General features: G+C 42.1%; 1 protein-coding gene across 1 annotated transcript in view; it reads left to right on the top strand.

The window, feature by feature from the left end:
- Positions 1-23091, top strand: part of PHEX (phosphate regulating endopeptidase X-linked) — a 353675-nt gene that overhangs the window by 142986 nt on the left and 187598 nt on the right. Inside the window, exon 7 of the mRNA XM_077294604.1 lies at positions 14274-14390. Coding sequence (XP_077150719.1) covers positions 14274-14390 — 117 coding nt within the window. The remainder of the gene's footprint in view (positions 1-14273; positions 14391-23091) is intronic.

Below are 23091 nucleotides of genomic sequence, written 5' to 3'. Positions count from 1 at the left end.
GCCATCGGCCGTGGCCAACGCTGACACACGGCGGCGAGCTCTTGCTCCGGGGGACTGTACCTTCAGGGAGGACGCTCCCATTGCTAAAGATTTCTTTTGACCGGGAAGGAGGACATCGCCAGTTAAGTGGCCATTTGTTCACACAGGACGTTACTTCATGTTGTAAGTGCCGTTCAGCGCGGCAACCTTTTATATTATACATTGGTTTTTTGTCAGTCACACACACCCCATTGACTGGTTTGCCTGCCGCTGTTCTGGGCATATGTACTTAGCGCCTTGTGATTTTTAGTAACATGTTTTCAACTTCTGTGCTAGTTATCAGGCCAAAATCACCAGAGTATGTGAATTTTGGATCAGGGTCATTTGGATGTTTTGGGTTGTCAATATGATTTAAAAAGAGAAAACACAGTAGCTTGACAATAAATGACTTCACACAACCACTAACCATGAGTGGAGAAAAAGTTTTGGTGTTATCATTCATATTTTCTGTAAAAAGGCCGAGAAAGGAAAAATTCTGCTGAGGTATGCAAACTTTTGAGCACAACTGTAATTGTGCAATATTGCCACGTCTGGATTCACCTGATCCATAAAGCTGTCTCATTAAAATAACCCCTTTCTGACCTCAGACAGGATAGTATGTTCGAGGTCAGATCCCCTGCTTTGATGTGGGCTCCGGCGGTGAGCTCACATCAAAGCCGCGACATGTCAGCTGTTTTGAACAGCTGACATGTGCACGCAATAGCGGCGAGTGGAATCGCGATCCACCCGCCGCTATTAACTAGTTAAATGCCGCTGTCAAACTCTGACAGCAGCATTTAACTACCGCTTCCGACCTCGCGGCCAGAAATGCGCGCATCGCCGACCCTGTCACATGATTGGGAGTCAGTGATGCATCAGGATAGTAACCATGGAGGTTCTTGAGACCTCTATGGTTACTGATGCCAGTTTGCTGTGAGCGCCAGCCTGTGGTCGGCGCTCACAGCAAGCCTGAAATTAAGCTACATAGGAGCGATCTAATGATCGCTGCTATGTAGCAGAGCCGTTCAGGCTATGCCAGGTTCTAGCCTCCCATGGAGGCTATTGAAGCATGGCAAAAGTAAAAAAAAATGTTTAAAAAAATATGAAATAAAAAAAAAATCTAAAAGTTTAAATCACCCCCTTTTCGCCCCATTCAAAATAAAACAATAAAAATAAAGTCAAATATACACATATTTGGTATCGCCGCGTTTAGAATCGCCCGATTTATCAATAAAGAAAAGGATTAACCTGATCGCTAAATGGCGTAGTGAGAAAAAAATTTGAAACGCCAAAATTACGTTTTTTTGGTTGCTGCAACATTGCATTTAAATGCCATTAGAAGAAAGAAAAAATGCAGCAACACTTCAAAATCCAAGCAGGTACAGGGCAGATGGTACAGGTACTCTGCCTGTACCATCTGCCCTGTACCTGCTTGCATTACCTTGTCCATGCAATTCGCTTGAAATAAATGACTAAGGTTTTTTCGTCACTGGATTTTGAAGTGTTGCTGCATTTTTTCTTTCTTCTAATGGACTTCCTTATGTGCACTTCATGTCATGCACCTTCAAAACCGTGACCTACGTTCCTGCATTGAGGCCTGTGATTCAGAGACCACTTCACCACACCAGTGAGTAAAGCACGCTACTCAGTGCCGTTGTTTCTTCTTTTTTCTTCATTTCATTGCATTAAAATGCAATAACAGGCTATCAAAAGATCGTATCTGCACTAAAAATGTCAGCTCGGCACACAAAAAATAAGCCCCCCACCAGACCCCAGATCACGAAAAATGGAGACGCTACGGGTATCGGAAAATGGCGCAATTTTTTTTTAGCAAAGTTTGGAATTTTTTTCACCGCTTAGATAAAAAATAACCTAGACATGTTTGGTGTCTATGAACTCATAGTGACCTGAAAAATCATGATGGCAGGTCAGTTTTAGCATTTAGTGAACCTAACAAAAAAGCCAAACAAAAAACCCCCATGGGATTGCACTTTTTTTGCAATTTCACCGCACTTGGAATTTTTTTCCCATTTTCTAGTACACGTCATGGTAAAAGCAATGATGTCTTTCAAAGTACAACTCATCCCACAAAAAATAAGCCCTCACATAGCCGTATTAACAGAAAAATAAAAAAGTTATGGCTCTGGGAAGGAGGGGAGTGAAAAACTAACAGAAAAATGGAAAATCCCAAGGTCATGAAGGGGTTAAACAACATGCAAAAATATATATTTTTTCATCATGCTGTAACAAAAATTGGTATAAAAAGTGATTAAGAAGTAATATATAAAAAGTGACTAGAAACGTCATCTTGTCATGCAAAAAACAAGCCCTCATGCAGGTTATAAAAAAGTTATAGCAATCAGAGTATGGGGATGCCAAAACAAATGAGGTATCACAATAATCGCACTGTCCCAAAGAAGTAAAGTGTCTCATGAATTTTGCCACATGGGGAATGACATAAAAAAAGAAATGTTAAAAAAATTTGTGAACTCCTGGTTTCTGTTCATTCTGTCATTCCAAAAACAGAAAAAGTGATCAAAGGAAGGTTATAAATCGTACCAATGATAACTTCAGCTAATTCCACAAAAAATAAGACCCCGCACAGCTCTTTCAGCAGAAACAAATACTTTTTCTGTAAAATGTAAAAAGTGTTTTAGTGTGCAAATTATGGAGCGCCCCCAGACGCAGGGCCGCTGGGTACTCGGGACCGGGCCTCTCAGTCTCGGTCCTGGGGTTGTCACGGTGGCTAGACCCGGTCCGTGACCCTGCTAAGGGGCGTCCAATGAAAGGTGATGGTGTGTGGTGCGAGGCGCGATGAATAACAAGGACACAGGGTTGCAGTCTCTTTACCTCTTTACTGAAGGCTTCGAGATCCGCAATTCAGAGTACTGCTAACAGGGCTGGCTGAGACCGGCCGGTCCGAAGGCACATCCAGAGTTCCCTTTACAGGTGGAAATCAGTGCCTACCTTCTAGCGCCTGTGTGTTGTAGTACCTCCCTGCTGAGCACCACGGGATAGTCCTCACAACTGTTGTGTCTGTTTCTGATGTTCTTTCTCACAACTCGTATCTGTTCTGATGTTCTTCTCCGTCCCCAGATGATATGGCTAGGACGCACCCGTATGACGGAGTTCTTCCGGGACCCTAGCATCGCCCCTCTCCCACAATTGCCCCCTATGTCTGCTTCGGTGTTTTAGGTGAGACAGCCAACCTATAATCAACTGCCGCTGTTTGAAGTATTGCTTGGAGCTCAATACTTCCTCAGCGTTCCGGCCACCGGCTACGCGCCTCAGTAGGATGTTGCCGATCTCGGGGCACGACTCCTACTGGCTTTATCTCCTTTTTGCTGCAATCTCGTTTCTCACTTCTCCACAATATATCTCGCTTCTTGTCCTTTCTTAAGATGCCGCCGCATTCGAGTGCAGGCGTGGCTCCGTAACGATCTGTCCTGTTCGTTAGGTCACTGCCAGGGTGCCACCCCTGACAGAGACCCCCCTGAATCTTCTCCCGCAACACCCTCTGCCACAGGATGTTGCCTGGATCGAACCCAGTCAGCTTCTGTCTAACTTCCTATCCAACCCCCAGTTTTACCAGATTGTGAGGAGAAGCCTAATACATAGAACCCTTTGCTCCCCCTGGTGGCTGAAGTGTGAAATGTAGTGTGTGACTGTGATACCTGGTCAGGTGAACTCCTTTTGTGCAATCAGACGTAACATCACTCCCCTTAGTGGCAGAGCAACATTACTGCAACGACCAGATCCCTGGGGCGCTGCACTTACATAAAAAACATATTACCCCTTTATTATACTAAATTAAAGCTAATTCTTGAAATGGGGTTTATTTGAACATTCTGTCTCCCAAACATTGGAATGAAAAGCAAATAAAAAAGTACCTCCAAATGGCACCTTTATTTACTTATCCTGCAAAAAAAACAAGCCGTTACCCAGATATATCATCTGTGAATGGAAAAATAGAAATTTTCCAGGAGTTAAGGATTCATGACTTTTTTGGAGGATATGTGTTATGACCCCAATGGCAGGGGGTCTCAGAGACAACAGCGAAGTCTGCAAACATAAAACCCAGCTCATAGGGCAGTGGTAACTGGGCTGACCATATACCTGAACCTAGCACACAAATAACAGCAGCCGGGGAACGTACCTACATTGATTCTAGACGTCTCGCGCCAGCCGGAGAACTAACTAACCCTAGCAGGGAAAAGAAAGACCTTTCTTGCCTCCAGAGGAAATACCCCAAAAAGTTGGATACAAGCCCCCAACAAATAATAACGGTGAGGTAAGAAGAAAAGACAAACGCAAGAAATGAACTAGGTTTTAGCAAAGAGAGGCCCACTAACTAATAGCAGAATATAGGGAGATGACTTATATGGTCAGCAAAAACTCTCACAAAAACTCCACGCGGAATATTCAAGAACCCCCGAACCGTCTAACGGCACGGGGGAAGAATATCCGCACCCTAGAGCTTCCAGCAATATAAGGAATCACATTTAGTACAAGCTGGACAAAAATAAGAGCACAGAAAATAACCAAAAACAAGAAAGCAAGACTTAGCTTAATTTTGCATAGAACCAGGACCAGCAGATAGGAGCAAACAGAAGGATCTGATTACAACGATGCCAGGCACCAGACTGAAAATCCAGGAAGTTCAAATAGCTGCACCCCTGGACTAACGAAGCCAGGTGGGTACCAAGCAAGGGAAGGAATATCAAAGTGTCATATCACAACAGTACCCCCCCTTAAGGAGGGGTCACCGAACCCTCACCAGGACCACCAGGGTGATCAGGATGAGCAGCGTGAAAGGCACGAACCAAATCGGCCGCATGCACATCAGAGGCGACCACCCAGGAATTATCCTCCTGACCATAGCCCTTCCACTTGACCAGATACTGAAGCCTCCGCCTGGAGAGACGAGAATCCAAGATCTTTTCCACCACATACTCCAACTCGCCCCCAACCAACACAGGAGCAGGAGGCTCAACAGAAGGAACCACAGGCACAACGTACCGCCGCAACAAGGACCTATGGAACACGTTGTGAATGGCAAACGACACAGGAAGTTCCAAGCAAAAGGACACTGGATTAAGAATTTCCAAAATCTTATAAGGACCGATGAAGCGAGGCTTAAATTTAGGAGAGGAGACCTTCATAGGAACAAAGCGAGAAGACAGCCACACCAAATCCCCAACGCGAAGTCGGGAACCCACACCGCGGCGGCGGTTGGCAAAACGCTGAGCCTTCTCCTGTGACAACTTCAAGTTGTCCACCACATGATCCCAAATCCGCTGCAACCTATCCACCACAGAATCCACCCCAGGACAGTCAGACGGCTCCACATGTCCCGAGGAAAAACGAGGATGGAAACCAGAGTTGCAAAAAAATGGCGAAACCAAGGTGGCGGAACTAGCCCGATTATTAAGGGCAAACTCAGCCAACGGCAAGAAGGTCACCCAATCATCCTGATCTGCAGAAACAAAACATCTCAAATAAGCCTCTAGAGTCTGATTAGTTCGCTCAGTTTGGCCATTAGTCTGAGGATGAAAGGCAGACGAAAACGACAAATCAATGCCCATCCTAGCACAAAAGGATCGCCAGAACCTGGAAACAAACTGGGATCCTCTGTCAGACACGATATTCTCAGGAATGCCATGCAAACGAACCACATTCTGAAAGAATAACGGAACCAGATCAGAAGAGGAAGGCAGCTTAGGCAAGGGCACCAAATGGACCATCTTGGAAAAGCGATCACATACCACCCAGATGACAGACATGCCCCGAGACACTGGAAGATCCGAAATGAAATCCATGGAAATGTGTGTCCAAGGCCTCTTCGGGACAGGCAAGGGCAAAAGCAACCCGCTGGCACGAGAACAGCAAGGCTTAGCCCGAGCACAAGTCCCACAGGACTGCACAAATGACCGCACATCCCGTGACAAGGAAGGCCACCAAAAGGACCTAGCCACCAAATCTCTGGTGCCAAAAATACCCGGCTGCCCTGACAACACCGAGGAGTGAACCTCGGAAATGACTCTACTGGTCCATTTATCAGGAACAAACAGTCTGTCAGGTGGACAAGAGTCAGGTCTAACAGCCTGAAATCTCTGCAACACACGTCGCAAATCCGGAGAAATGGCCGACAAGATTACTCCCTCTTTAAGAATACCAACTGGCTCTGAGGCTCCAGGAGAGTCAGGCACAAAGCTCCTAGAAAGAGCATCAGCCTTAACATTCTTTGAACCAGGCAGGTACGAGACCACGAAGTCAAAACGGGAGATAAATAATGACCAACGGGCCTGTCTAGGATTCAGGCATTTAGCAGACTCGAGATACATCAGATTTTTGTGATCAGTCAAAACCACCACACGATGCTTAGCACCCTCGAGCCAATGACGCCACTCCTCAAATGCCCACTTCATGGCCAACAACTCCCGATTGCCAACATCATAATTCTGCTCAGCAGGCGAAAATTTCCTAGAAAAAAAAGCACATGGTCTCATTACTGAGCAACCAGGGCTTCTCTGCGACAAAACGGCCCCTGCACCGATCTCAGAAGCATCTACTTCAACCTGAAAGGGAAGCAAGACATCAGGCTGACACAAAACAGGCGCCGAAGTAAACCGGCGCTTCAGCTCCTGAAAAGCCTCCACGGCTGCAGGAGCCCAGTTAGCAACATCAGAACCTTTCTTGGTCATATCCGTCAAAGGTTTAACAACGCTAGAAAAATTAGCGATAAAACGACGGTAGAAGTTAGCAAAACCCAAGAACTTCTGAAGACTCTTAACCGACGTGGGCTGAGTCCAATCATGAATAGCTCGGACCTTGACTGGGTCCATCTCCACAGCAGAAGGGGAGAAGATAAAACCCAAAAAGGGAACCTTCTGCACACCAAAGAGACACTTTGAGCCCTTAATAAACAAAGCATTCTCACGCAAAACCTGAAACACCATCCTGACCTGCCTTACATGGGAGTCCCAATCATCAGAAAAAACCAGAATATCATCCAGATAAACAATCATAAATTTATCCAGATACTTCCGGAAGATGTCATGCATAAAGGACTGGAACACTGAAGGAGCATTAGAGAGCCCAAAAGGCATCACCAAGTACTCAAAATGACCTTCGGGCGTATTAAATGCAGTTTTCCATTCATCTCCCTGCTTAATGCGCACAAGGTTGTACGCACCACGAAGGTCTATCTTGGTGAACCACTTGGCACCCTTAATCCGGGCAAACAAGTCTGACAACAAAGGCAAAGTATACTGAAATTTAACAGTGATTTTATTCAGAAGTCGATAGTCTATACAAGGCCTCAAAGATCCGTCCTTCTTGGCTACAAAGAAAAATCCCGCACCAAGAGGGGAAGAGGATGGATGAATATGTCCCTTCTCCAGAGACTCCTTAATATACGAACGCATTGCGGTATGCTCAGGTACAGACAGATTAAATAATCTTCCCTTAGGAAACTTACTACCGGGAATCAAATCTATAGCGCAGTCACAGTCCCTATGAGGAGGAAGAGCACTGGACCTGGACTCGCTGAATACATCCTGATAATCAGACAAATACTCAGGAACATCCGAAGGAGTAGAGGAAGCAATAGACACCGGCGGGGAATCGCAATGAATTCCCTGACAGCCCCAACTTGACACAGACATAGCCTTCCAATCCAAAACTGGATTGTGAGTTTGTAACCATGGCAGACCCAAAACGACCAAATCATGCATTTTATGCAAAACAAGAAAACGAATCACCTCTCGATGTTCAGGAGACATGCACATGGTCACCTGTGTCCAAAACTGCGGCTTATTTTCCGCCAATGGCGTAGCATCAATACCTCTTAGAGGAATAGGATTAACCAAAGGCTCCAGAACAAAACCGCAGCGCTTGGCAAACGACAGATCCATAAGACTCAGGGCAGCACCTGAATCCACAAACGCCATAACAGGATAGGAAGACAATGAACAAATTAAAGTCACAGACAAAATAAATTTAGGTTGCAAATTACCAATGGCGACCGGACTAACCACCTTTGTTAAGCGTTTAGAGCATGCTGATATAACATGTGTAGAATCACCACAGTAGAAACACAACCCATTCTGACGTCTATGATTTTTCCGTTCAATTCTAGTCTGAACTCTATCACATTGCAATAACTCAGGTGTCTGTTCAGACAACACCACCAGGGAATTAGCGACTTTGCGCTCCCGTAAACGCCGGTCAATTTGAATAGCCAACGCCATGGAGTCATTCAGACTTGTAGGAACGGAGAAACCCACCATCACATTCTTAATGGCTTCAGAAAGGCCATTTCTGAAATTTGCGGCCAGAGCACACTCATTCCACTGAGTAAGCACGGACCATTTCCGAAATTTTTGGCAATAAACTTCAGCTTCATCCTGGCCCTGAGAGATAGCAAGCAAAGCTTTTTCTGCCTGAATTTCAAGATTGGGCTCCTCGTATAGCAACCCAAGCGCCAGAAAAAACGCATCAACATCTGCCAAAGCCGGATCGCCTGACGCCAACGAGAAGGCCCAATCCTGAGGGTCGCCCCGTAAGAAAGAGATAACAATTTTTACTTGCTGAGCTGAGTCTCCAGACGAACGAGGTCTCAGAGATAGAAACAATTTACAATTATTCCTGAAATTTCTAAATTTAAATCGGTCTCCAGTAGTGTTGAGCATTCCGATACCGCAAGTATCGGGTATCGGCCGATACTTGCGGGTATCGGAATTCCGATACCGAGATCCGATACTTTTGTGGTATCGGGTATCGGTATCGAAACAACATTAATGTAAAAATGTGTAAAAGAGAGAAATAAAATAAAAAATATTGCTATACTCACCTCTCCGACGCAGCCTGCACCTTACCGAGGGAAGCGGCAGCGTTCTTTGTTTAAAATTCGCGCTTTTCTTTCCTTTACGTGAAGTCCCGGCTTGTGATTGGTTGCGTCGCAGTCACATGGGCGACGCAACCAATCACAGCAAGCCGTGACGTAATTTCAGGTCCTTAAGGATTTTAAAATTACGTCCCGGCTTTGTGATTGGTTGCGTCGCAGTCACATGGGCGACGCAACCAATCACAGCAAGCCGTGACGTAATTTCAGGCCCTTAAGGATTTTAAAATTACGTCCCGGCTTTGTGATTGGTTGCGTCGCAGTCACATGGGCGACGCAACCAATCACAAGCCGTGACGTCACGGGAGGCTGGACACGCGCGCATTTTAAAATGCGCGCTTGTCCAGCCTCCCGTGACGTCCCGGCTTGTGATTGGTTGCGTCGCGGTCAACCAATCACAAGCCGGGAGGCTGGACACGCGCGCATTTTAAAATGCGCGCTTGTCCAGCCTCCCGTGACGTCCCGGCTTGTGATTGGTTGCGTCGCGGTCAACCAATCACAAGCCGGGAGGCTGGACACGCGCGCATTTTAAAATGCGCGCTTGTCCAGCCTCCCGGCTTGTGATTGGTTGACCGCGACGCAACCAATCACAAGCCGGGACGTCACGGGAGGCTGGACAAGCGCGCATTTTAAAATGCGCGCGTGTCCAGCCTCCCGTGACGTCACGGCTTGTGATTGGTTGCGTCGCCCATGTGACTGCGACGCAACCAATCACAAAGCCGGGACGTAATTTTAAAATCCTTAAGGACCTGAAATTACGTCACGGCTTGCTGTGATTGGTTGCGTCGCCCATGTGACTGCGACGCAACCAATCACAAAGCCGGGACTTCATGTAAGGAAAGAAAAGCGCGAATTTTAAGCAAACAACGCTGCCGGTTCCCTCGGAGAGGTGAGTATAGCAATATTTTTTATTTTAATTCTTTCTTTTACACATTAATATGGTTCCCAGGGCCTGAAGGAGAGTTTCCTCTCCTTCAGACCCTGGGAACCATCAGGAATACCGTCCGATACTTGAGTCCCATTGACTTGTATTGGTATCGGGTATCGGTATCGGATTGGATCCGATACTTTGCCGGTATCGGCCGATACTTTCCGATACCGATACTTTCAAGTATCGGACGGTATCGCTCAACACTAGTCTCCAGAGAACAATTCCGGAATAGGTATTTTAGGTTCTGACATTGGACTGCTAGTAACAAAATCTTGAATACTCTGCACACGAGCAGCAAGCTGATCCACACTAGTAATCAAGGTCTGGACATTCATGTCTGCAACAAGGCTCCAGCCACTCTGAGATAAAGGGGAGGAAAGAAGGAAAAAAACAAAAACAAAAAAAACTCAGAATTTCCTTTCTTATAATCCCACTTCTGCAATGCATTAAATATTCATTTATGGCCTGGCATACTGTTATGACCCCAATGGCAGGGGGTCTCAGAGACAACAGCGAAGTCTGCAAACATAAAACCCAGCTCATAGGGCAGTGGTAACTGGGCTGACCATATACCTGAACCTAGCACACAAATAACAGCAGCCGGGGAACGTACCTACGTTGATTCTAGACGTCTCGCGCCAGCCGGAGAACTAACTAACCCTAGCAGGGAAAAGAAAGACCTTTCTTGCCTCCAGAGGAAATACCCCAAAAAGTTGGATACAAGCCCCCAACAAATAATAACGGTGAGGTAAGAAGAAAAGACAAACGCAAGAAATGAACTAGGTTTTAGCAAAGAGAGGCCCGCTAACTAATAGCAGAATATAGGAAGATGACTTATATGGTCAGCGAAAACCCTCACAAAAACTCCACGCGGAATATTCAAGAACCCCCGAACCGTCTAACGGCACGGGGGAAGAATATCCGCACCCTAGAGCTTCCAGCAATATAAGGAATCACATTTAGTACAAGCTGGACAAAAATAAGAGCACAGAAAATAACCAAAAACAAGAAAGCAAGACTTAGCTTAATTTTGCATAGAACCAGGACCAGCAGATAGGAGCAAACAGAAGGATCTGATTACAACGATGCCAGGCACCAGACTGAAAATCCAGGAAGTTCAAATAGCTACACCCCTGGACTAACGAAGCCAGGTGGGTACCAAGCAAGGGAAGGAATATCAAAGTGTCATATCACAACAGATATGTCAGCACTTTAGGAACGGTGATCATGGCAATGGTCAGAATGAAGGGATGTATAGGTTGATCACCACAGGCTTTACCTGCCCTTGAAGGGAATATAATGAAGTACTCATCTTCACGGCTGCTAAGGAAAGCTTGGTGCAGCGTTTTGCCCATACATGGGTTAGATCTGGCTGCTGCCAAAGCACCCACTGATCTAATATTGAGACTGGTATCACGTGTTAAATCCACTACAGCCCATTTAATAATCTATGTGGCAAATGTTTCCGGAATTACAAGCCGGGCATTATGTATTGATGTATTGGGCACTAGAATGGCATATTTGCAATTTTCACTCAGCAGTATCCACTGTGCACTAATTTCTGAAAAACGCCAGTGAGCTGAAAATAGTCAGTACACCTGACAATTCCATGAGGATAATTCGCACAATGTAATCACTTTTTGGGAATTTCTCTTATTTTTCTCGTATTTTTCTCTTCTCCTTATTTCTCTCATTTGGGCACCTTGAGGGCTCTCCAAATCATGCCCACAAACTACTCCAGGAAAATCTGCGCCCCAAATGCCAAATGGTTCTCCTTTCTTCTGAGCCTTTTTATGTGCCCACCCATACAGTGGTGTATGACCTTATATAGGGTATTTCTGTGCTTGGGAGAAATAGGGTAATAATTCTAGGGAGTACTTTTTTGTTATGGTAAAACAAAACATTTTTAGTAAAATCTACTTTTTATTGTAAAACTATGATTTTTCATTTTTTTTTCACAAGCCAGAAATCAGTGAAACACCTGAAGGGTAAAACTGCTCTTTACATTCCTATAAGAATTTCTTGAGGAATAGAGTTTCCAAAGTGGGTTCACTTTTGGGAGTCTTCTTCAGTTCTGCCAGACCTGTGGCTGTGCCTGAGGCACCAACTAACTACAAGTGCTTCTCACAAAATTAGAATATCATCAAAAAGTTGATTTTTTTCTGTCCTTCAATACAAAAAGTGAAACCCCCACATGTACTTATGCTGGCTAACAGATGTAAATCATTCAGCTGCGGCGCTAATAACTAAAACTCCGAGCACTAAAAAATACTCGGAGGACCCCCGATCATGCTCGATAAATCTCGAGTAACGAGTATATGCGCTCATCACTAATTACGATCAAATATGGGGTATTGCTGCGTTCTGTAGAAATTCCATAACAAATTTTTGGGTGCATTTCCTCTTATTACAGCTCGTGAAAAGAAAACATTTAAGGCTAAAGCTAAATTTTAATTGAAAGAATGTAATTTTTATTTTTTTCATTCCACTTTCAATTAATTCTTGTGAAGCATTTGAAGGGTTTGCAAATTTCCTCAATGAGGTTTTGAATAATAGGAGGTGTGGAGTTTTTAAAATGGTATCACTTTTATGGGTTTTCTGAGATATAGGCCCCTCAAAGTCACTTCCAAACTGAATGGGTCTATAAACAAATCAATTTTGGCAATTTGTTTGAAAAATGAAAAATTATTGTTAACCTTTTAACTCTGCTGACATTTTAAAAAGTTAAACTGACATTTGAAAAACTATGCTAACTTAAAGTTAAGATAAGGGAAATGTTATTTATTAACTATTTTCTGTGGCATGACTATAAGTTATAAAGGCGGAAAAATTCAAAGTTTGAAAATTACTAATTTTTCAAAATTTTAGCCAAATTTCTGATATTTTCATAAATAAATGCAAATCCAATTTGACCTAAATTTACCACTATTATGAAGTACAAAATGTCATGAAAAAAATCCCAAGAATCAAAGGAAACATTCCAAAATTATTATCATATAAACTGATTCGTCACATTTGAAAAATTGGGCTTAGTCATGAAGGTGAAAACTGATTTCAGCAGTGAGGAGTTAAAGATATGGTGATACTTTAAGGGGCATTCAAAAGCTGACAATTACAGTATTTTTCGGACTATAGGACGCACCGGACTATAAGGCGCACCCAGGTTTGGAAAATAGGGAAAAAAAATATTTGAAGCAAAAAAATGTGGTAAAATATTTAATAACATAAATAACATACTATTATATGTGGTGTTATTACATATAATAGTATGTTATTATGTTGGAAGCTGCGGGACCAGTGTGGTGTCTGTGAAGTACTATATGAAGATGCTGGAGGGTGAGTATAAGAATGGGGGCACAGGGCTTATATTGAAAGCACCACTCCAGCACTGCAAAATAACACTGGAGTGCTGCTTTAAAATCCCATGGGAGAACTATAACTCCCAGCATGTCCTGCAGATCCTATGACATGCTGGGAGTTATAGTTCACCACAGGAGTGGCAGAGTGCTTTATTGTGTATTGTAAAGACTAACCTCTTAATTGTGGCAGCCAGCCAGCCACTGTGGTGAGGTAAAATCTTCCCATGACTGCACACAGAGCCCTCCCTCTTGTTGCCTCTCCACAGCACAGGTTATGAGGAGGAAGCTGCAGATTCTAGTGGAGAGCCTGAAGGACCTGTGATAATGTCAAGAAGAGGGAGGGCTCTGAGCTGCCATGTGATGCTCCAGCCCGCCCACTTCTGACATCATCACAGGTCCTGTTTGTGCACAACACTCGGCGTCCAAGCATGGCAGGCAGGTACGCAGCGATCTCCTCTGGCCCCTGCTGCTGCCTCCTCCCCAGGACACACAAATCTCCCTAGCTGCTGCAGGAGTCAGCAGCTGAGGAAGCCATGTGTGTCGCTGCTTAAGTGCAGCATTCATTTGCTGCTCCCGGCTCACCGCTCAGCTGATCGGTGGGCGGGGAGCAGCTAATAAATATTCACTGCACTTAATCAGCGGGGCCATGTGCTTTCCCCAGCAGCTGATTCCGGGCAGCGGGGACATCCTGAAGTGGGATAACAGTGCGATCCCACTCACTGCTGCCCCCCTCGTCACATACTATATCCGTACTATAAGACGCACCCACACTTTCCTCCCAAATTTGGAGGAAAAAAAGTGCGTCTTATAGTCCGAAAAATACGGTATTGTGAATATTTAAAATATTGAATAAAAATTCTAAAAGCTGGTATGTTAATGTGACAAATGTATTCCACTTATAGTAGAGTCTCATATATTTGCATGTTACCTTAATTGTACAACTGTTTTGGTTAAGTAATATGTTTAACTATACAAATTAAGAAGAAATTGTACATTCTAATTTTTTTTCTTATTTTCAAGATTTTATTTCACAATAATGTATTTCTACTTTCCTCTACAGTACAAAGAGGCGTTATTCAGCTTCATGGTTGATGTATCAGTTTTTCTTGGTGCCAATAAGACGCGAGCAGAATCTGATATGAAGGCATTAATTGATCTGGAAACTAAACTTGCTCAGGTAAGACTAAGTAAAATTTATTTGAGTAACCTACTTTTACATTTTTATTTCATAAATCAATAATACACATGAAAATCAGCAACTTTATGATATATCTTATCAGAGAATTTAGCATTTTTCCTTCTGGAATGATCTTTCACTCTGAATTAATGGGTAAACTCTGTATTCAATGAAGACAGATTTTCATGTTATTGAGATAAGAGATGACAATTGGTGCTTTTAAAATTCTATAGAGGTAACTAAAGGCCGACACAGACATTCTGCTGCAAATGTGCGCAAATTCAGTATATTACAAAAAATGTACCTAAGCACTAACAGGCAAGTAATTGCAACTTTCCTGCCTGTTGTGCTCGGTGCCGTTCTTCCCCAACACAGTGCAGTCACAGACTGCTCCTGCCGGAGATTCAGCTGCCTCCTCTGAAAACACTATACAGGCAGCAAGGATTCAGGTCTATCTATCTATCTATCTATCTATCTATCTATCTATCTATCTATCTATCTAATAATAATAATAATATATTATAATAATAATCTATTTATCTGTCTATCTATGTTAGTATATTTAATTAATAATTATTCATAGGGATCTGTCAGCCGATTTGTGCTATGTAACCCAAGAGTCCCATAATGTAGGAACAGAGACCCTGATTGCAGTGATGTGTCACTTACTGGGCCATGTTTTGCTGTTTCAATACAATCAGTGTTTTTTAGCAGAAGATTATAACTAGAAGACAACTGTCCTTGTGCATTCTAGTCCAACTACATACCCACTACTGATTAATAGCTCTCTTTCACTATACAAAGTACAGAAAGCTGTGCTGCGGGCAGTGTTATCTACAACTCAACAACTGAGCTTTGCTAGACTTCTGCAGAGAAACTTGTGACTGTATCTTACCTGGTGCACCCAATAAGCTAAGTGATGCAGTGTTGGAATCAGGGTCTCTGTTCCTACGTCATGGTGGTGTCAGGTTACATAGTAAACACCTGCTGATAGATTGCCTTTCAGACAGTTGGATCCAAGAAAAGCTCTGCTCATCCTATAGCTAGGGCAAGGATTTTAGGGGCTTAGAACTAAAAGTAATGGCATCCCCTCATTAGCAAAAATGCACCAGGTAGATCAGTGGAACAACACATCAGTTCTGCTTGAATGAATTTCACATTTTCCTACAAACACTTTCTGATCCATGTGTTCCTTAGTCAGGTGTGTAAAAATGTTAAAAGCAAGCCCAGTCACTAATCCAGATTCAACAAGTCAATATTATCAAGCTTCTGAAAGTTCTTACCTGTAGCCGCAACGGTGAGGAGCCAGGAATGTGCAGGATGCCTTATCATATGTGGAGAACTTATACTGGACATAAATATTAGATCATTGTCTTTCTGATAAAAATTTATGGAGGCAATCCAACTTTTCCCTTGTATTGGCTATTGGTAGAACTGAGATTTAGCTTTTTGTCTATCACGCTGGGTGATTTTTTGAACCTGGAGTTACATTTTGCTACTGGTAGCTGCTTTCTTGACTAGCATACTCATACTTACATGTCTTGCTGTTGGCACCCAGGCAAACCCATACAAACTATCTACAGATGTTGGATTGAGTTGTCTCATATTCCTAACCGCAGATCGGCTTTGCTAGCCATCGTTATTCCATCATTTGCCATCTTACTAAATTGCAATTGTCATAATGCACATTACGATTGTTAATCTATTTTTAAATAATAATAATTGTTCTCCAATACCCCAGCTAAACTCTTCCATATTTCATTAACTGGGTTTAAAAGTCATTAAGACACAGTCTGGAAGATGCTGATTCAATGTGAAAAGCTATTCTGCTGAGGACACTGGAAAAATACATTACTTAGAGGTCATTCAGTAAAAATGGATTGGGCTAAGTGTATCTCCTCCGTCACAGGAATTAAATCATACATTATATGCCTGTAAGTGCGTTCTTATGTTCTGCTTATGGTTGTAAAAGTAATTCCCAATTACCCTGAGCTTTCATGCTTCAGGAGAAAATCGTGTTGAAGTCACAGCTCCACATATAATTTGTTAAGATAAGAGAAAATGATGCATTTCCAAATGTAATAGCGCATTCTAAAATCAAAATAATCACCCTGCCATCCTATTATGAATATTCTACCTTTGCAGGGTTGTAAATAGGATGTTCTGGGTGGAGGTGATAAGCTGGCCCAGTTCATCTATGATAACATAGTGTCTGTCCATCCTTTCCTAATTGTTCATTATGTTGTTTATTTGTGATTTAATTCTCAGCCATGCCAACGTATGACCACATAGACATACATGGTTGTGGAGTTTACTGCCTGAGCATTACACTTCCTGAAGATCAGATACATGACCAGGTCATTAGTGATAAAGTTATTTGAACATTTAGCAGCCTTAGGCTTGATCATGAGCCATGGCAACTTGATGGATGAATACTCTGTAAGAACATTGATCTTCTTAGATAGGTCCACCAGGGTCTTCTCCAAAATTATTGTGATAATATCAAGTTATCAGGTTGTTGGTCTTCCTCTTAGACTTGTTCCTTCTATTCTTTCGACCATGATGTCCTTCTCCAGTGATTCTCTCTTTGTATGATGCGTCCAAAGTAGGAAAGTCATAGCTTGGTGATCCTTGCTTCGAGTGACATGTCTGGCTTGATTTATTCCAAATTTGATGCATTTGTTCTTCTTGCCATCCATGGTATTGATAACATCTTCTCCAGCACCACATTTTGAAGGCATTAATTCTTCTTCTGTCTTGTTTCTTTATCGTCCAGGTTTTGGCCATAAAGTTACAGATCGTTTATCAAGTGACCACAACCAATTATGTCGTTACAGATCCAACTACTCCAACAGTGTCTCTACTATTAATTACATGGCTTGTGGTTGACCTGAGTAATGAAATGTGCTGCAAATAAAATGTGGACTAAATTAGTAAACCTATAAAAGCTATAATTTAAAGGATTGTTTAGAAATGGAGAACACATGACTGCAGCAGCCACACGATGTACTAGTAGCATCATGGCTCCACGCTGAGTAGTACTAGTCACGTTCTGCCTTCTTGTACACACAAAAATGAGAGGACAAGATGGAGCAGTTCTATTTTTTGTTTTAACTCTGTTTTTAATTTCTTTTTTGAAACTGTTTAAAAAACAGCAGAAATAAAATAAATAATTTATTATAAATAAATACATTTACTTATTTAATAAAAAGAAAAAAAAATCTTTAGTAAAACAGAAATGCTGAAGCTGACTATCCAATCTTTAATCACAAGAAGCCAGAATATGCCTGTTATCACCCAGTGCAGCGCCAAATGCTGGTAACTGAACACGAGGCTGCAGCAGTGACGTCCATTTGTATTCAAGACCAGAACATCTGCCCTGCAATAGTAGGAAACGAAAATGTGAACATTCTTTCTGTTTTTGTTTTTCAACACTTGCTGCTGTTTCAATTTTTTCTTTTTTTAAAGAGACTATTATCCCCAAAACTGAAATTAAGTCACTTATGCATTTGCAGAAACAGACTCTGGAAAGAAAGCCAGAATCAAGAAGTGTATACGAAATATGGTAAAAATAGCTGTTTATTGATTATCAAAAAATATGTCAATTGTTGAACACAGCAGCGCTTATATAAGTTTAGAAAAATGTAATAGAAATAATACATAGATCAATAATACTTTACATGAAAAGTTATAAGTGTTCATTGCACGTTTTTTCTTTTCTAATTTTGTGTGGGAAAATAAATATGCAGAAGGAAAAGTGATTAGTGCTTTAAACATTAATATGATTTCTCTACCACAAATGGCTTATGCATTGCTTCCACAGGTATTCAAAATTAATAGTCAATCAAGTATAGTGTATATACAGTAAAGCAATCAAATGTTGTATGGATAGGTGAATGAAAACCAAGAAGATTACCTACATGAACACGAATGGAGATGTGATTGCTGGCTGTGTCCCTCACCCCGATGCGCGTTTCGCTTGTCTTCTTCCTGGATGTGTCTGAATATACACTATACTTGATTGACTTATATCACTAAGCACTATGCACTTTGAATTTGAACTATTTTTCCATGAAAGATACCGTATCAGATGTTATATTATTATCTAATCTGTTACTGTCACTCTGGCTTTGGTGTACTTAAATATAGTTACAATAGGGTTATCATTTATTTTGAATACCTGTGGGAACAATGCATAAGCCATTTGTGTTGCAGAAATCATATTATTGTTTACAGCACTAAGCACTTTTCTTTAAATTGTTGCATATTTATTTTCCTACACATCCAAAAATTAGGAAAGAAAAAATGTGCAATGTATGCTTATAACTTTACATGAAAAGTATGATTGATCTATGTATTGTATCAAATATATTTTTCTATACTTATAATATGTAAGAGCTGCTGTGTTCTCCAATCGACATGAGGCACCTTTTATTTTATTTTGTGATAATTAATAAACAGTTATTTTTACCATCTTTCGTATACACTTCTTGCTTATGAATTCCTTTCCAGAGTTTGACTTACATTAAGAATGGCTGAACAAAGAGATCCAGAATCAAGTTAAAATATCAAATGCTTTACTAATAAAGAAGCTGGTTGCGAAACGTGCGTTGGGGTGAGGAGGGACACTGTGGGCGGTACGAGGCAGGCATTCTCCTGAACTCTGCTTCTGGTAATATATGTTATTTACCCTTTACTGCATACTTAGGTAGCTTCTATTGAGCCAGATAACATGGATATATATGTTTGCCATATGAGATATATTTGTCTTTGACACAGGTTTTCTATATGGGGTACTACATGTTGTAACCCAGCGCCCCCTTTAGTTAGGGCGCTCTAGCACTGTATTGTATTGCTCTCTATATATTTTTTAAAAAAATGTATTAATAAAGCATTTGATATTTTAAGTTGATTCTGGATCTCTTCGTTTGGCCATTCTTAATGTAAGTCCGAATATGGTGATCACACAGTAATGGCCAGCCAATGCTGACATGATATAAGGATGAGAATGTGCCACTACTGACACTGCAGGAGCTGAGCGCACACAACCAGTGTCAGTGCGTACATGTTCTCACCGTCCTCTCATGTCCGCATGTGTGATCTTGGCAGGCAGTGCAGACCGGAGAGGAGGACAAGAGTACTCTCACACTGACATTGTATGTGCTCTCTGGTCCTGTGTTAGTGCATGCAGGGCGAGGATTCAACTCAGGCAGCAATGCAAAATGAGTGCGGTAAATGAATATTAGCAGTGTGTGTAGGGCGCAAATTAAGAAGGCTGGGATGGTGCACGGAGCCCTTGTCAATGCAAAGGTTTCACCAAGGACACCTCATTTACATATGTAATAGCACAGTTTATATATATATATATATATATATATATATATATATATATATTGTTAGGTGTCGAGTTCCCGCCGCTGCACAGGGGGAATCTCGAACTATGTCTGCTGCGGTCTCCCATTCTCCTCCAGCCACAGTGGAGTCTGCTCAGCGGAGACGTCGGTCTCAACATCTGGCTCAGGCAGATAGCGCTTGGTTACTACTGATCTTCCAGGCTCAGCCATTGTAACTAGCACTATTCATCGGTGGGCAGATGTTCCTGGGACTAAGTCCTGCTTTTCCTCTACTGAGCATGCCCAAGGATCGACCTTCCATTCGAGGTCTGGGGTCACACGCTCAGGTCCTGTAGCGGCTTCTATTGGACCACTAGGAAGGTCCTTGTGTGCTACAGCTATAAAAGGTTCGCATGGCCACACGGCCATGCGCTAGTATCAACCTATGTCATGAGCTTTGCTACTTTGTGGTTATGTGTGCATGTGGTCGTGGTTGGCTGAAATAAGCCCCTAGAATACCGGCAGCTCTGGTGAGGAGTTTTGTGTGTGTGAATTCAGGGTTGGCGTATAGCCACTAGAATTCCGGCTCCACCGGAGAGGAGTTGTTCGTGTGCTAGGCTGACTGCATGACCACTGTTTGCTTTTTGCTCTGTTAGGTAGCTGTGATCCTCTGTGAGGTTAACAAGGCACAGCGTTTTCCTATCTTAACGATTCTGTGAAGTAACAGAGTTCGCTTATACCGCCATATAGTGCCGTCAATTGTTAGCAGCAGGTACTCACCTGCACGTTGGAACCTGGGTTGCAAACACATCTATTTTAAATCATGCTTGGTGCGTTCCGCCAACCTTAACATATATATCTGTATATATACAGATATACACAGATGTAGTGAAAGAAGTGAAATCTTTATGAAAAGTATGATTTTTAGATAGGCTAAGTCCTCTATGTGAACATATAATTGGTTTAATTTGAGTTTTGTTGGTGACAGATTCTTTTTAACTCGTGAACCCCTGTAGTGGGTTTGCCTAAGATGAGCAAAAAGGTATCGTAAGTACAAATAATACCCTGAAATAGTAAATAACGCTGGTGGTTAAACCACCTGTGATCAGTGCAGTCAGCCTTAGTACTCTTGGCCATAGCCTTCAGATGATGACAGTATTTGGTCACCTAAGGCCCCTTTCACACATCAGTTTTTTGCCTTCAGTCACAATCTGATGGCTCTACGAATCGACGGATCCATCACAAATTGTGAAAAACTGATCCTTTTTTGAACGGATCCGACTAGTGGATCTGGCTAATTGGATTGGAGCATGCTCAGTTAAAATAAACGGATCCAACACCATAGGCTTCCATTCTAGCAAACAATGGACGGCGACTGATCCATTGCTGTCCGTTTTTTCGATGTACACAAAAAATGTTACTTTGTATGTTGTCTCCGGCCACCAGACAAACAATTTTCGACGGATCCGGCGAATGAAGGATGAAACGTGAGGCAGTCCGTCGCTAATACAAGCTATGAGAAAAAATGGATCAGTCGCCAGATCCGTTTTTTTCAAAATTCAACGGATTGCGACTGATGGCAAAAAACTGATGTGTGAAAGGGGCCTAACCTGGTGCCTGTGAGTGGAATATCCTGTGCAACTCATAATATTCTGTTCCACTCGCAGCTGATCACACATCAGGTGAACAAAAATTAGGACGTCATCCCTTACAGGTCCTATTAAAAAAGGAAAGACACGTACAACAGATCGGTAGCACTTCCTTTATTTAAAGAATGTAAATATCCCTTGCGGACCCTGCGCTGGAGCTTAACCTGGGGATGAGTACAGTGTTATTTATTATTATAGGTCTTCAATTGTCTGTCTATAATTTTGTTAAACATGGAGACCCCCAAGCTTTATGAACTTGTCTAAAAAAATATTTTCTAAGACTCGTTGACTAGAATTTTCTCTCAGAACGCTTGCCAGCGTCTCCGACAGACCATTAACATTGACAAAGGAGGTTCTCCATAGCTATATAAACACATTCTGATCCTGGAAACAATAGTATTGACATAACAGATTAATAACAGACTGTTAGCATTGTGTTATTTGGCTGCGGGTGAAAAGATGAGACCTGAATTGCTCTATTAGGGCAGCACGGTGGCTCAGTGGTTAGCACTGCCGCCTTGTAGCGCTGGAGTCCAGGGTTCAAATCCCACCAATGACAACATCTGCAAGGAGTTTGTATGTTCTCCCCGTGTTTGCGTGGGTTTCCTCCGGGTACTCCGGTTTCCTCCCACATTCCAAAGACATACTGATAGGGAATTTAGATTGTGAGCCCCATTGGAGACAGCGATGATAATGTGTGCAAACTGTAAAGCGCTGCGGAATATGTTAGCGCTATATAAAAATAAATATTATTATTATAATTGATTTTACTAGTACGCCATACTCACTTGTACCAGTAGAAATGCTGAAATTAGCAATTAATGCTTAATTTTTTGCACACTGACTACAATATATGTAACAAGCAAACATGTCCTAGCAATTAAAATATTACCATAAATCAACAAAATCAAATAAATCTTTCTTATACTATTTAGAATTATTTGCAATTGTTCTCATGTATTTCGGTACCTTCTGACAGGTAACTGATGCTAATTTAATCGCAGAGAACACAACTGCTAGATCCCTGACCCTTAGCAATTATAACTGTACAAATGCTTCCATATGGCAAATTATAACATTACCATGTCCGTTAAAATCAATAAGCAGCCATGTAAAACAAGACTTTCAGAGCAAGGGTGCAAACATGAGTATCCCTCTTTACTGTCATTCTGCTTCAGGAGGGTACGGGCAGGTGTTATGAACAGGAGTAAGTACACGCTTTAAAACAATTCTATTAATATCAGGGTACCATATAGTAATCCAAAGCATATGTATTTCATTTAGCCCTGTGAATGCTCATTAAAAATCCAAAAGTATATTCGTAATACAGTTTGGCTTCTTGATTTTGTTGATTGGTATTTAAAGGGATTTTCCCATGAACAATATACATAATGTACATTTTCATTAATAGGTCTTAGAATAATAAGTTCTACTGTTGGATGTGTTAATTTTTTTTCATGTGCTGAGATAATCTTATAAATGTGCCCCTGCTAGGCTTTGTGTAATGGCTGTGTCTGACTGTACAGGGACATGGTTGGCACATGCCACAATTTTTGCGCAGGAGAGTAGAACCGTTAGCCACTTATGATAAACTAGATGGTAGCCCGATTCATTCGCATTGGGTATTCTAGAATATGTATGCAGTTTATTTATGAAGATTTTAGAATAATACATTGAATACACAGGATTCAGCCAACCGCGACCAATTAGTGAAGCGTG

Source organism: Ranitomeya variabilis, chromosome 3 (genome assembly GCF_051348905.1).
Source record: "Ranitomeya variabilis isolate aRanVar5 chromosome 3, aRanVar5.hap1, whole genome shotgun sequence".
NCBI lineage: Eukaryota > Metazoa > Chordata > Amphibia > Anura > Dendrobatidae > Ranitomeya > Ranitomeya variabilis.
The sequence above is the reverse complement of the archived record's forward strand: the minus strand, read 5'-3'. Positions and strand labels throughout refer to the sequence as shown.